This window comes from Notolepis coatsorum, assembly GCF_963971535.1.
Source record: "Notolepis coatsorum genome assembly, chromosome: 1".
NCBI classification, from domain to species: domain Eukaryota; kingdom Metazoa; phylum Chordata; class Actinopteri; order Aulopiformes; family Paralepididae; genus Notolepis; species Notolepis coatsorum.
Genome location: NC_140165.1, coordinates 205,811,050 through 205,823,984, shown reverse-complemented (window position 1 = coordinate 205,823,984; position 12,935 = coordinate 205,811,050). Strand labels below are relative to the sequence as shown.

Below are 12,935 nucleotides of genomic sequence, written 5' to 3'. Positions count from 1 at the left end.
AGTGAGCTCATACTTTGAGCTCATAAATTTATAGTTAAAATGATTGCAATCTTGTCTTCGTTGTGCATGAATGCGTGTGCTCACCACACACAATATGTGTGTCACTATTCTGGCAGTGGCTATATTGTTAATGAAAGCCTGTTATAAGGTCTGTTATTTGTTTTTTGTAAAGTTTTAGTCACTGGAAGTTCTGATACCCTAGAAAAAAAGAATTTTCATTTTAAAAGCCATGTTGTCATTTTTGTTCACACATTTTTGGAAATATGGTCATATAAGAATTGTATTATTATTTATTTAACAATAGTGTGTTTAACAGCAGGAAAAAAACATGTAATGTTATGATGTATACATATCAGCAGCAATATTTTAATGTAAAATGTACATTAATCAGTATTGATTCCTTAACTTTACAAGTTACAAGTAGATGTACAAGTTACAAATGTACAAGTAGAGTACCATTTAGATTATGGTTGAATAAACATTGATGTCTAACATTGATTCAATATAAAATCAACTAAAATGTGCATGTAGATTACCATTTAGATTATGGTTGAATAAACATTGATGTCTAACATTGATTCAATATAAAATCAACTAAAATGTGCATGTAGATTACCATTTAGATGATGGTTGAATCAACATTGATATAGTATCAGCTATGGTTGACACCTAACGTTGATTCAACGTTAGGGTCATAGACAACGATCTATATAATTTAGATGTCAGGCTTCAACATAGATTCAATATTTCTGCTGAACCCTATTTCAACGTTGATTCACTCATTTTTTGCTATCTGGGTATACACACTGTGATGTGCGTGTCTCACCTGTATCTACACACTGTGATGTGCGTGTCTCACCTGTATCTACACACTGTGATGTGCGTGTCTCACCTGTATCTACACACTGTGATGTGCGTGTCTCACTGTGATGTGCGTGTCTCACCTGTATCTACACACTGTGATGTGCGTGTCTCACTGTGATGTGCGTGTCTCACCTGTATCTACACACTGTGATGTGCGTGTCTCACCTGTATCTACACACTGTGATGTGCGTGTCTCACTGTGATGTGCGTGTCTCACCTGTAACTACACACTCTGATGTGCGTGTCTCACCTGTATCTACACACTGTGATGTGCGTGTCTCACTGTGATGTGCGTGTCTCACTGTGATGTGCGTGTCTCACCTGTATACACACTGTGATGTGCGTGTCTCACCTGTATCTACACACTGTGATGTGCGTGTCTCACCTGTATCTACACACTGTGATGTGCGTGTCTCACCTGTATCTCTTGTCGTCTACGGGGGTGAAGTCCATTAGCAGGACATACTCAGCAGCCGGGTCCATCCCAGTGATGTGCACCTGGAAGGTTGGAAACATCCTCCTAGAGTAGACAGAGATACAGCAGAAGACAGTGTGGAGAAAGAGAGAGAGAGAGAGAGAGAGAGAGAGAGAGAGAGAGAGAGAGAGAGAGAGCGAGATAGAGAGAGAGAGAGAGAGAGAGAGAGAGAGAGAGAGAGAGAGAGAGAGAGAGAGAGAGAGAGAGAGAGAGAGAGAGAGAGAGAGAGAGAGAGAATCTTTTGAATCTTTTGAAAAATGTGAAAGTAAAGCTCACGGAATGTTATTGAAATAATTAGCTTTTGTTTACAAATTAGTAACATAATGCAAATACCTGTATTCTTCTTAGGGTTATATATATATATACATATACTGTGTATTATATGGTATATCTGATCATATCTTTACCAAAATGACAGCATGAATGTGTGTACTGTATATTTTGGTCTACAGTATAGACATTTCCAAACTTGACAATGTAAACATTCTAAATGGGCCTATTTTGCTAATACAATAGCTGGCAGGAAATAAACTTGGGCCCAAGCTGGTTCCCTAGCAAGGAGCAATCCTATAGGCTCCTCTACCTCCCAGCCTTGGTAACGATCATCTCAGTGCCCAGCTGGTCAAACTGTTGCCACAGTGCACTCATCTCCAGCTGAACTCTGACCCCGCTGACCTGGGGCGCCTTGGAGCACGGCAGGGACCCCCTCTGCACAGCACGGCAGCGCTAGCTCACAGCCGTGAGACAGCTGGGGGCCTAAGGAGAAGAGAGAGGCCAGGCAAGGAAAGAGAAGAGAGAAGAGGAGAGGAGAGTAGATAGGAGAGGAGAGGAGAGGAGAGAAGAGGCCAGGCAAGGGGAAGAGAGGAGAGGAGAAGAGGAGAGGAGAGAAGAGAGAGAGGAGAGGAGAGGAGAGGAGAGGAGAGGAGAGGAGAGGAGAGGAGAGGAGAGGAGAGGAGAGGAGAGGAGGCCATGCAAGGAGAAGAGAGGAAAGGAGAGGAGAGGAGAGGAGAGGAGAGGAGAGGAGAGGAGAGGAGAGGAGAGGAGAGGAGAGGAGAGGAGAGGAGAGGAGAGGAGATGGGGAGGAAAAGAGAGGAGGCCAGGCCAATGAGAGGAGAGGAGAGGAGAGGAGAGGAGAAGAGAAGAGGAGAGAAGAGAAAAGAGGAGAGGAGAGGAGAGGAGAGGAGAGGAGAGGAGAGGAGAGGAGAGGAGAGGAGAGGAGAGGAGAGGAGAGGAGAGGAAAGGAGAGGAGAGGAGAGGAGAGGAGGCCATGCAAGGAGAAGAGAGGAAAGGAGAGGAGAGGAGGGAGAGAGAGGAGAGGAGAGGAGAGGAGAGGAGAGGAGAGGAGAGGAGAGGAGAGGAGATGAGATGAGAGGAGAGGAGAGGAGAGGAGAGGAGAGGAGAGGAGAGGAGAGGAGAGGAGAGGAGAGGAGAGGAGAGGAGAGGAGAGGAGAGGAGAGGAGAGGAGAGGAGAGGAGAGGAGATGGAGGAGAGGAGAGGAGAGGAGAGGAGAGGAGAGGAGAGGAGAGGAGAGGAGAGGAGATGGGGAGGAAAAGAGAGGAGGCCAGGCAATGAGAGGAGAGGAGATCGAGAAGAGAAGAGAGGTTCATTGTCTCCTCTCCCTCAATGTATGAATATAAAGCATAAATCTGTCATAAATCTGTCAGTGAGGCTGCTTTAGACTAATGGCTAGAAAAGGAACAGGCCCTTTGGAGTAGCTTCCTTTCCTTGTCTCCTCTCCTATTCCATCACCATAAGATGTTGCTCTTCCCTGTACATTTTAACAACATGAACAGGTGAGGAGAGACACTGTTGACCATCAAAACAAACATTAGACTCACCTTCCATTGTGTACCTGTTTCTTCTGTGGTTGGATGAGTGAGTTTTGTATCTTTCTCCTTTTCTCCCGTTCACTCCAGTCTGTTTTTCAGCTCAGTCTGGAAGCTGGCAGTTGACCCTTCATGCAGACCAGCGGTGAACCTTCTCTATGCAACATTGAGTTGAGACGGAAATCTTCACTTCTCAAATCTTACACTCAGCCACTGTGAGCTGAATGTGCAACCAGAAGGAAGAGTGTTGTGTGCGGTTCCGAATCAGTAGTGGCTGGCTGGGTCCGAGAGCTAGCAGCTTTTTATATACAACCAGACCCTCACTGGGGACCTCCTTCCCCGCCTCATCCATTACAATAGCCATACAGCCATTGACATGCTCTAATAACAAACCTGCACGCATATGCATGTGAGAATGTGGTGCACGTGCCCGCGCACACACACACACACACACACACACACACACACACACACACACACACACACACACACACACACACACACACACACACACACACACACACACACACACACACACACACACACACACAAATACTCCATTCAAAACATCTAGAAATCCCTCCTTGCGATAATGGGAATAACATCTAGTATTATTATTTCCTATAGCCTAAAGCAAGGCCTGATTGGTCTAACCAGCTGCTCGTTAATAACACTCCAACCAGCCCAGTGTTATTGGGTGTGGAAAGATGTAGACAGTGCTTTTATTATTCAAAGAGCACTCCTCTTTCACAGTTTCAACACCTTACTAATTGGAGAGTCAGTTATACTCAAATGACCAATGGCCACCGCCAGACCATGTGCCTTTAGACTTCAGCCTGCATTGACCTCCGCCACGGTATGACTGATTGATGATTGACGTGTGTGTGAATGAACATTTGTCTGTGTCACTTGTACATTTGATGTTTTATGAAAGCAGATGTGCTTGTATTGTATACTGTCTGAAGACAGATTTCTGCCGAGGGACCATTAAAGCTTATCTTATTTTATCTTACGCAATCTTGTAAGCTGATGCTGTGTGTGTGTGTGTGTGTGTGTGTGTGTGTGTGTGTGTGTGTGTGTGTGTGTGTGTGTGCGTGTGCGTGCGTGCATGTGCATGTGGAGCCCCATGTAATAATAATAGGACTGTGTTGAGGGGTCCAAGCCTGAGGGTTCTGTAGCAGAGCCCCACCCCGCAATCCATCTTGGCCTCCTCCCTAATAAAACACACCTAGACTTCAGCTTGTCAATACGCTGTCTCTCACCCCTGATCAACTAATTTATCATAGTATAGAACCACTCGCACAATAGCTCATATCTTATGAATGCTCTTTATTAATATAACCAAATTAATTCTTCATCCGACCTTGTGATAAATCCTGACCCTATAATAAGAGGCTATCTGCATTATAAAATCTTCCTTTGTCTCTGAATGTGGTCTTGTTTCAAAATCGTGGGTATATGGATGTAAGATGCGGTCATTATTGGCGCTTTTGTAATTTTGCTGATAATCTTTGGTGAAGGTGGCGTGATCAATTATCGTATGAAATTCATAGTATTACATCACAGACAAACGACAGGCCACGGGCAAACGAGAGGTGGCTGTGATCAAATAGCAGATGAATATCATTAAATGACAACCAGCCAGTGAGCTGTGGGATTGCAGCTTTATGTAGGCATGGCACATCATGATGATACTACCATATTATTCTGATCCACCATTTATGTAGGCATGGCACATCAGGATCCATAGGATACATAGAAAACAATAGATAACTAACAAGACCCCAGTATATTCTATAGATACCTGAAAAATATCTGAAGTCAAATGAAATGCAGAGAGTGACGTAGTATGAAACAGTCAGATGTTTATTGAGCTGTGTTCCTTGAAGCACCGTTTTCATCAGACAAGCAGCATTACACAGTTTCAGGTGAACATTCACATACAATTGAACATATTAGTTGGTTATGATGCATGAATGGTAAAGCATATGTGCCGAGTATGTATGTGTCCACGTACGTCTTCACCTGCATGTGCTCGAGCATGGGAAGTGTATGCGTGTGTGAGAGCAAATAGTCCTGCCATTTCATTGCAGAGAAATTGCATCCGGTAGGCATTGGCTTTGGATGGATGGGGGGGGGGTGACGTCTGAGTGTGTGAGAGAAGGGGACTAGTGGAAGGAAGAGGTTAGTTGAGTTGGATTTAGTTCTTGTTGATGGAAGCAGCGACGGCTTCGTAGAAAGCCATTAACTTTGCCTTGGCATCCTCTGCCATGGGAGAAGCCTGACCCCTCAGGTTTGCAATGTGCTGGGCCACCTGGGTCTGGATTCCCTCCACATTCAGCTGGTCCTTCCATTCCTCCACGTGGGGTGCGACGAAGGTCTTCAGATCCTCGAGACGGTCGATCAACCTGGTACGCACGGCTTCCACAATGGGCATCAAGGCGGACTTGGTCTCCTCCACGTTGGTGGCCAACTTGTTGCGCAGCGCGGCCACAACGGGGTCAAGCTTTGCCTTCAGGTCTTCCATCTCGGCGTGGTACTTGGTGCTGTGGTCCTTGATGATGGGCTCCAGCTGGGCACGGTACTCTTCCAGGTGCTTCTCGATGACGGCCTGCAGCTCGGCGCGCTTGGGCTCCAGCTCGGTGCGCAGGGACTCCATGTCCTTCAAGACTGATGTGTGGATGTTGTTGGTGGCTGACATGACCTGGGCGGCGACGGCGTCGGTGTATGGGGCTGCGCTGACCTGGGCCGCCTGGAGCTGAGCCTGCAGGGTATCCAGGCTGGAAACCAGCTGTGCCCTAAGGAGAAGGAAGGGGGAGAGAGCCAGGATTAGACAGATGAACATGGAGACTTCCAACGTGGAAAGTCAACTTTCCAAAAAAATTGCTTGGCTCAAAGTAAAGAAAACAGATATATGATGACTGCAGAGATTAGCCAAATGCTTGCATCAACAAATGTTTAAAACCATCGCAATATTATAGAACTATAAAACTAAAGATATCTTGCATCAGAACTCACTAAATATACTCTATTGTTCTCATAGTTCCATACATTACCTACTGTGTGGGAAACACATACAAAAACCAACACTAATCCAATTTTCATGTTACAGAAGAGAGCCATAAGAATGTAAATTGATTGATGGGATTATTATGAACCAACCAACACTATTTATTTTATTTATATGCTTTAAAATGTTGCAATCTAGTTGCTTTTAAAACTGCACAGATAATGTAGAAAGCTAAATAATTTACTTTCCAAGTATGTTTGGAAAAAACAAGAGTAAGGACAAATATTAAATATGTAAGGGATAATGTATAGCTACGTGGTCATTGTCGCAAAATAATTGACCGACACAGAGTTTAGAACACCGAGGCGCAGCCGAGGTGTTTTAAACGTCAGTGAAGGTCAATTATTTTGCGACAATGACCGAGTATAGGCTATACATTATCCCGCTTATTACATGGCTAACTTACTAACAATATACCTAATTCATCGACAAGACGAGATCAAATGCAGACGCAGTTGTTCTGTGGCTTTGTCAGCCCAAATAAAGTGATTATTATTATCGGCAGCCGGCAGGTCTGTGGTCTGATTGCATGACTGAGTGCAGCTGTGCATATGCTGAGCAGCACTGATACAGTGGTTAACGTGTGGATATGACAAGGAATTAAGAATATATGTAGTTCACCTTGCAATCTTAAAACGTTTTGATAATATGGTAAACAAATATAACACTGAGGTGTGATGATTATTGTGTATGAAATGTTTGGAACTTTTGTTTTTGCTTCTGTTCTATTTGACATAAACCCAGTAGTGAAAGCACTGCAAAAGACCAAAGCAGACTACAAAGAGTGACACGTTCAGCCGAACGCACAATTGGAGGGGGGCCCCCCACCCTCCAGAACATTTACTACAAGCGTTGCAAGGGGAAGGCTAAGAGAATTATTAAGGACTCGAGCCACCCGAACAACTGCCTCTTTGAACTGCTGCCGTCAGGCAAGCGATACAGGAGTCTCAAGGCGAGCACAGAAAGACTCAGAAGTAGCTTCTATCCCCAGGCCATCAGGCTGCTAAACGAACAATGAATGAACACTACACAACAACAACCACCAAACACACATAGCACACACATCCACACGCACACACTCACTTTAAACAAACACACTGTAGCACCCACTACACACACTTTATAGCACACACCCACTTTAAACAAACACACTGTAGCACCCACTCCCCACACTTTATATTTATGGATGAAGGATTGCACTACAACTCGTACACCTTACTGTAAATTGTACCTAAAATTGTACCTCATCCCATTTCTGCTTTGCACTAGATAGTACTGTACATTAGTACACTGCATAGTATTGTGTATTGTATATTATATGGTAACTCAGAACATTGTACATATGTCTATACCGAACACTGTGACCTCATTTTCTTCTTCTAAATTCATGCTATATTATGTTATTATGTTATTTGATACTATCTTGTCTAGCACAGTCTCTGGAGCGTAACAGTAAGAAGCATTTTGTATGAAAGTATTCTGTACTTCTGTATGACAACTATTAAAGAACTTGAACTTGAACTTGAACTTGTTATGTTATGTATATTAAAAAAAAGGGAGGGAGGGAGGGAGGGAGGGAGGGAGGGAGGTATAATGGGCTGCAGTCTACACCTTTTCAGTCTATGTTTATTTTTCCTTTAGATTTAATGCCTTGTTGTTATTTATTTACAGTATTTCTATGTGCATTCATTTTGGACTATTGGTAATGAGAGTTATAAATGAGCTACATAAATTACCACTCGTACTACTACGACTTAAACAAACAAGTGAATAAGAAAATATGCAAGAAAATACATGCAAGTTGATGTTTTATCCATTCATGTATAACGGAGGTAAAGGTCCTTACTTGTACTGTCCGTACTCTGTGTCATCGAGATGGTCCAGAGCCTTGGTCGCACTGTCCTTCACCTGCCCCAGATACAGGCTCACAGCTGACCTGATATGGTCGAGCTGGGAAGGGGCATCGGCCTGCAGAGCGGCTGCGTGGGAGCCTGGGAGGTGTGGGGGGGAAGAGTGATGGGAGAGTTGGAGGGAAGGAATAAGTGGACGGGTGAGGGACATAAGAGCAGCAGAGGGAACAAAGGTGAGTGTTTTGCTTTTGGCACAGTTTTACCAAAAGGCTTACAACATCCACAGAATTGGATAACAGCATAAATATGTTGACGTGTTGTAGTATTCCTCCACATAACAGTGAATGCAATACTCACCGACGGCCAGGAGGAGTGCGAGAGCAAGAGCCACGAGTTTCATGATGCAGGGTCTGTGGGGCAAAGGCGGGAGAAGAGATGAAGAATGGAAATCTATCCATTCTCTAAACATCAGAACTGGAAGGGCATTTCACAGTAAAAGTTCTGCCAGACACAAACTTGACCACAAATGAAAGAATCCAGAGAATAGTTCAAGTTTTTCAATTACTATTTTGAATCATCCCAGGAATGGAATGCAAAGCACAGGACAAGCAGGTAAACAAATCCTTTAACCTCTTTAAAGCCACACGCTCATCCGCAGACATTAATATACCTCACTGCCTACCGAAAGATCCACCATGCACATAGCATTTCTACCTGTAATCTGGATTAGAGTTACATTAGATTAACTCTGGGCTGTTACCTAATTCATAATCCCTGTTTTAAGGCATACACATGCATAGGATCATCTAGCTAGCAATCTGATCTCAAAGACTCTGTCCCCATCCATAGGAAAAGAGATCTAAAAAGCAAGTTTCAGTGTCCTGTGGGTAGCTTGTTTGAAGGAGAAGACATACTTTGTAGAAGCTAGTGATAAAAGTTTACACTTCAGATTCCAAAGAAACGTACAAACCCTGACAATACTTGTAGAGACTCAACAAAAGTTGATGAAAGGAGAAAATAAAAGTTAAATAAAACTGCCCATGACTACTTTGCTGATTTGCTATAGTCTCAGCTGCCTACAGTCTTCCCAGTAAGTTTCAGCTCATAAGACGCCGCTGCATGACCTACCTGGTGGTGCTGGCCTTGGTTAGAGACTGAAGAACTGTGAGGAGAACAGGCTGTTTTATAGTGCCTGAGGGCAGGCCGTGGACAGGGGGTAGGTTGGGTGGGGGAGGGGTATGTGTCTCCGTGGAGGGTGGACCTCACCCCCCAGTCGTTTCCCTCAGCAGGAAACAAGGTTGAGGGTTCAAGGGTTCAAGGTTGAAGTGAGAGTCAGCAGCACACTGCAGAGACGCAGGCACACACTCACTAACACACGCACACGCACACGCACACACACACACACACACACACACACACACACACACACACACACACACACACACACACACACACACACACCCACACACACACACACACACACACAGAGGCACTTGTGCATTTGTCTATGAATGTGTGCAAATCAAATAGACTGTGTGAACACTGGAATTATGAGACCATGTGGACCACTAGCAATCAAATACATGTTGAACAACTCATCAGAAATTATTAACTTCTTATCATAAACCTTTATTCATTCTCGAAATTACAATTGAGGTCACCCTCATTTGCAATGCACACATTTCTACAATATAACAATAATAAATATTAATAACTATCTATATAGTACTCTTCACACATGGACCGCAGTCCAGAGTGCACCACAGGAAATTAGTATAAAATTAACATAGGCATAAAATCAGCACACAAATTGACAAAATAAATGTTTGGTGTCAATTTATGTTTTGTGTCATCTAAGTGGTCCAGGGCCGTCATCGCCCTGAGAGTAACTGTACATTTAATCCACTCTATATCATGAGCTCTGTAGGAGAACAGACCAACACTAGAGTTTGCTTGATATGTTTAGGAATATTGTTTTTACCCAACAGCCTGTGTTTCATTTTTTATCAAATAGATTATAGTAGTAATGTGCAAGCTGTTAGCGTCACGACTCAGAGGTGAATATTTGAATGGAACTGTAATTTACAATCAAATAACATTTCAATTGGAAGGAACTCATATTAGGAAAGTTAGCAACTCATTTGTGTTTATGAGCTGGTTAGTTTCACTGATCAGCTCAGTACCAATGGCCGATCAATATATAATATAATATGTCACAACGATATCTGTTGAATATGTATCAGTAATCTATGGCCTTTCAGTTATTTTCCATTTATATTCTTCATACTGTTTTGTGAATGGGAATGCACTGAAGTGTAATCTGGACCCTAGTCACTGCTGTGTCAGCTTATCCTGATCAAACTAACCTAAAGTAACTATGACTCAGACATGTACTCATGTGAGTGTGAGTGTGAGTGTGAGTGTGAGTGTGTGTGTGTGTGTGTGTGTGTGTGTGTGTGTGTGTGTGTGTGTGTGTGTGTGTGTGTGTGTGTGTGTGTGTGTGTGTGTGCGTGCGTGTGTGTGCGTGCGTGCGTGCGTGTGTGTGCGTGCGTGTGTGTGTGTGTGTGTGTGTGTGTGTGTGTGTGTGTGTGTGTGTGTGTGTGTGTGTGTGTGTGTGTGTGTGTGTGTGTGTGTGTGTGTGTGTGTGTGTGTGTGTGTTCTCTGCACACACTAGGTACATGAGTACATGTCTGGGTCATACACACACCAGCGTGCCTGCGCAAACAAAATATACTTCCACTCGCACATTGCCTACACATGCACGCACATACAGTCTACTTTCCATTTCTATCTGTTGTACATCTATTGTATACATTGTACATTGAGCAGTCGATCAATAGTTGGGTTCAGTATATCCGCCATTGCATGTGAATGAGTGCAAACGCAGTGAGCCAGTATGATGCTAATGACTTTTAATCACAGCTGCAGCCACAGCACGGCGCCAATTTGTTAAGTGGTCGGGGGGGATGTCTGTCCGTTTGTTGGAGAAAGGCCCTTCTCACCTGCCCTGTGGCAGCGTGGTGCCAATTTGCTGAGTGGTCAGGGGATGTTTTGTCCGTTTGTAAGACAAAGGCCCCTTCTCACCTGCCCTATGTGGCTAAGCCATCCCCTGTGGCTCCAGGGAGCATGAAAGAGGAATTGGAACAAAGCCCGCAAAACAAGCTGGCTGAAGATAGACGGAGCCGAGGGAAGAGACAGGAACTGAGGGAGGGAGGAGTGGGAGAGCAGGGGAGGAGGGAGAGAGGAGAACATGGAAGGAGGGCTGAGAGAAGGGAGAGGAGGTAGAATGATAATGGGATGGCTTTTTGATAACGCCGGACGAGGAAGGCGAGGGATAGGGAGTCGGTTGGGGGGGGGGGGGGGGGGTCACGGTAGAGGAGGACAGGTGAAGAAGCAGAGAGGCAACCGAATGAATAGAAGAGAACAGGACATGACATTGCGAGACATTTGTCATTTGTCATTGAATACTGGTGTTCATGGAACCGTCACAACTCCAGGTTTTGGTGTTTTTCACGATGTTTGCTGGACCCCGGAGGGGCCGTTGTAGGCCGATGTTCCCAACTGACTGACACGACTCCCATTGTTGAAACATACGGGTGTGAGTGTCATGGCCTACGCTACTGAGCATCAGACCAGTGGTGGAAGAAGTACACAGTTCCTTTGCCATTCGTTTTTCATATTATTTTACCATTACTCAAAGAACTTGCAGATACACCACATAAACAAGATAAAACAGCTTCATAAATCATCCGAGGTGCATTTATTTTCCATTTTAGTCAAATGTGGTGAATTCCATGGGTTTATGTTGTGTTTAAGGCACGTTTTTAGAGACACTGGAAGCCAATTACCACCAAATCTTTCAGTAACATTTAAAGATTATGAAACAAGAACGGCACAGTGATTTTTGGATCAAGGAAAGAATTACTTGGAACCCACGTGGCAAAAAGACTGGTACTTTAAGTAAAGGTAGAAATACCTCTAACGGTTATGGTAAAGTGCTGTGTCGTCCAGTTATGCTGCTCTGATTACATCCTCTTGAAGTTGACAGGCTTCAAATTTGAAAGTGTACATAATCTTCATCATTTTCTACCATGTTTTCTATGCAAATTATTTTTCTTCAACGAAAGTATAACCGATGGGTTTAGATAAATGTAGTGGAGTAAAAAGTACAATATTTCCTTTGAAATGTAGTGGAGGAAAAAGTACAACGTTCCCTAAATTGACAATACTCTATTAATATCAAGCCCTGCCCCTTCCTTACAATATTTGACATTATAATTTAATACAAATTAAAATAATATAACAAATAATAAAACATTTAATAAAAGTACAGTTTTTTATATATCCAAATGAGAAAAAATTATAGGCAGTCACATTACTGCTCAAGCTCCTCTCTCTTATATGTGTCCATAAGTGCTTGTTTATAGCTACCTTTAAATTGATATTTTTGCTTAATTTTATACTCGCATCCAGACCATTACAACACATTACGCCATAGCCCATGTGCTGCACACAGCAGCATCACACCTGGACAAGAGGCAGGGGAACTATGTGAGAATGCTGTTCATCGACTACAGCTCAGCATTCAATACCATAGTCCCCTCCAAACTCATAGCCAAGCTCAGGGACCTGGGCTTGAACTATGACCTCTGCCAGTGGGTCTTGGACTTCCTGACGGGTAGACCCCAGGTGCTAAGAGCAGGCAACTGCACCTCCTCATCCATCACGCTCAACATAGGGCCCCCCCAAGGCTGTGTTCTGAGTCCCCTCCTCTACTCCCTGTACACACATGACTGTGTGGCACAGCGGAACAACAACACAATCATCAAATTTGCTGACGACACAGTAGT

General features: G+C 43.8%; 2 protein-coding genes across 2 annotated transcripts in view; both read right to left on the bottom strand.

Annotated features, from left to right (window-relative positions):
* The window catches only part of LOC311223988 (T-box transcription factor TBX1), a gene marked incomplete at both ends in the record, with an annotated part of 28,235 nt that extends 23,039 nt beyond the window's left edge, over nt 1–5,196 (bottom strand). Inside the window, 3 exons of the mRNA XM_084308776.1 lie at nt 1,283–1,384; nt 1,923–2,047; nt 5,191–5,196. Coding sequence (XP_084164902.1) covers nt 1,283–1,384; nt 1,923–2,047; nt 5,191–5,196 — 233 coding nt within the window. The remainder of the gene's footprint in view (nt 1–1,282; nt 1,385–1,922; nt 2,048–5,190) is intronic.
* A 169-nt stretch (nt 5,197–5,365) lies between these two features.
* Nucleotides 5,366–8,485, bottom strand: LOC311223979 (apolipoprotein A-Ia-like; the record flags this gene model as incomplete). The annotated part of the gene is made up of 3 exons (XM_084308764.1): nt 5,366–5,963; nt 8,082–8,226; nt 8,443–8,485. The coding sequence occupies 3 exons, from the start codon at nt 8,483–8,485 to the stop codon at nt 5,366–5,368; spliced, it is 786 nt and encodes a 261-aa protein (XP_084164890.1).
* Between the last annotated feature and the right edge of the window lie 4,450 nt (nt 8,486–12,935).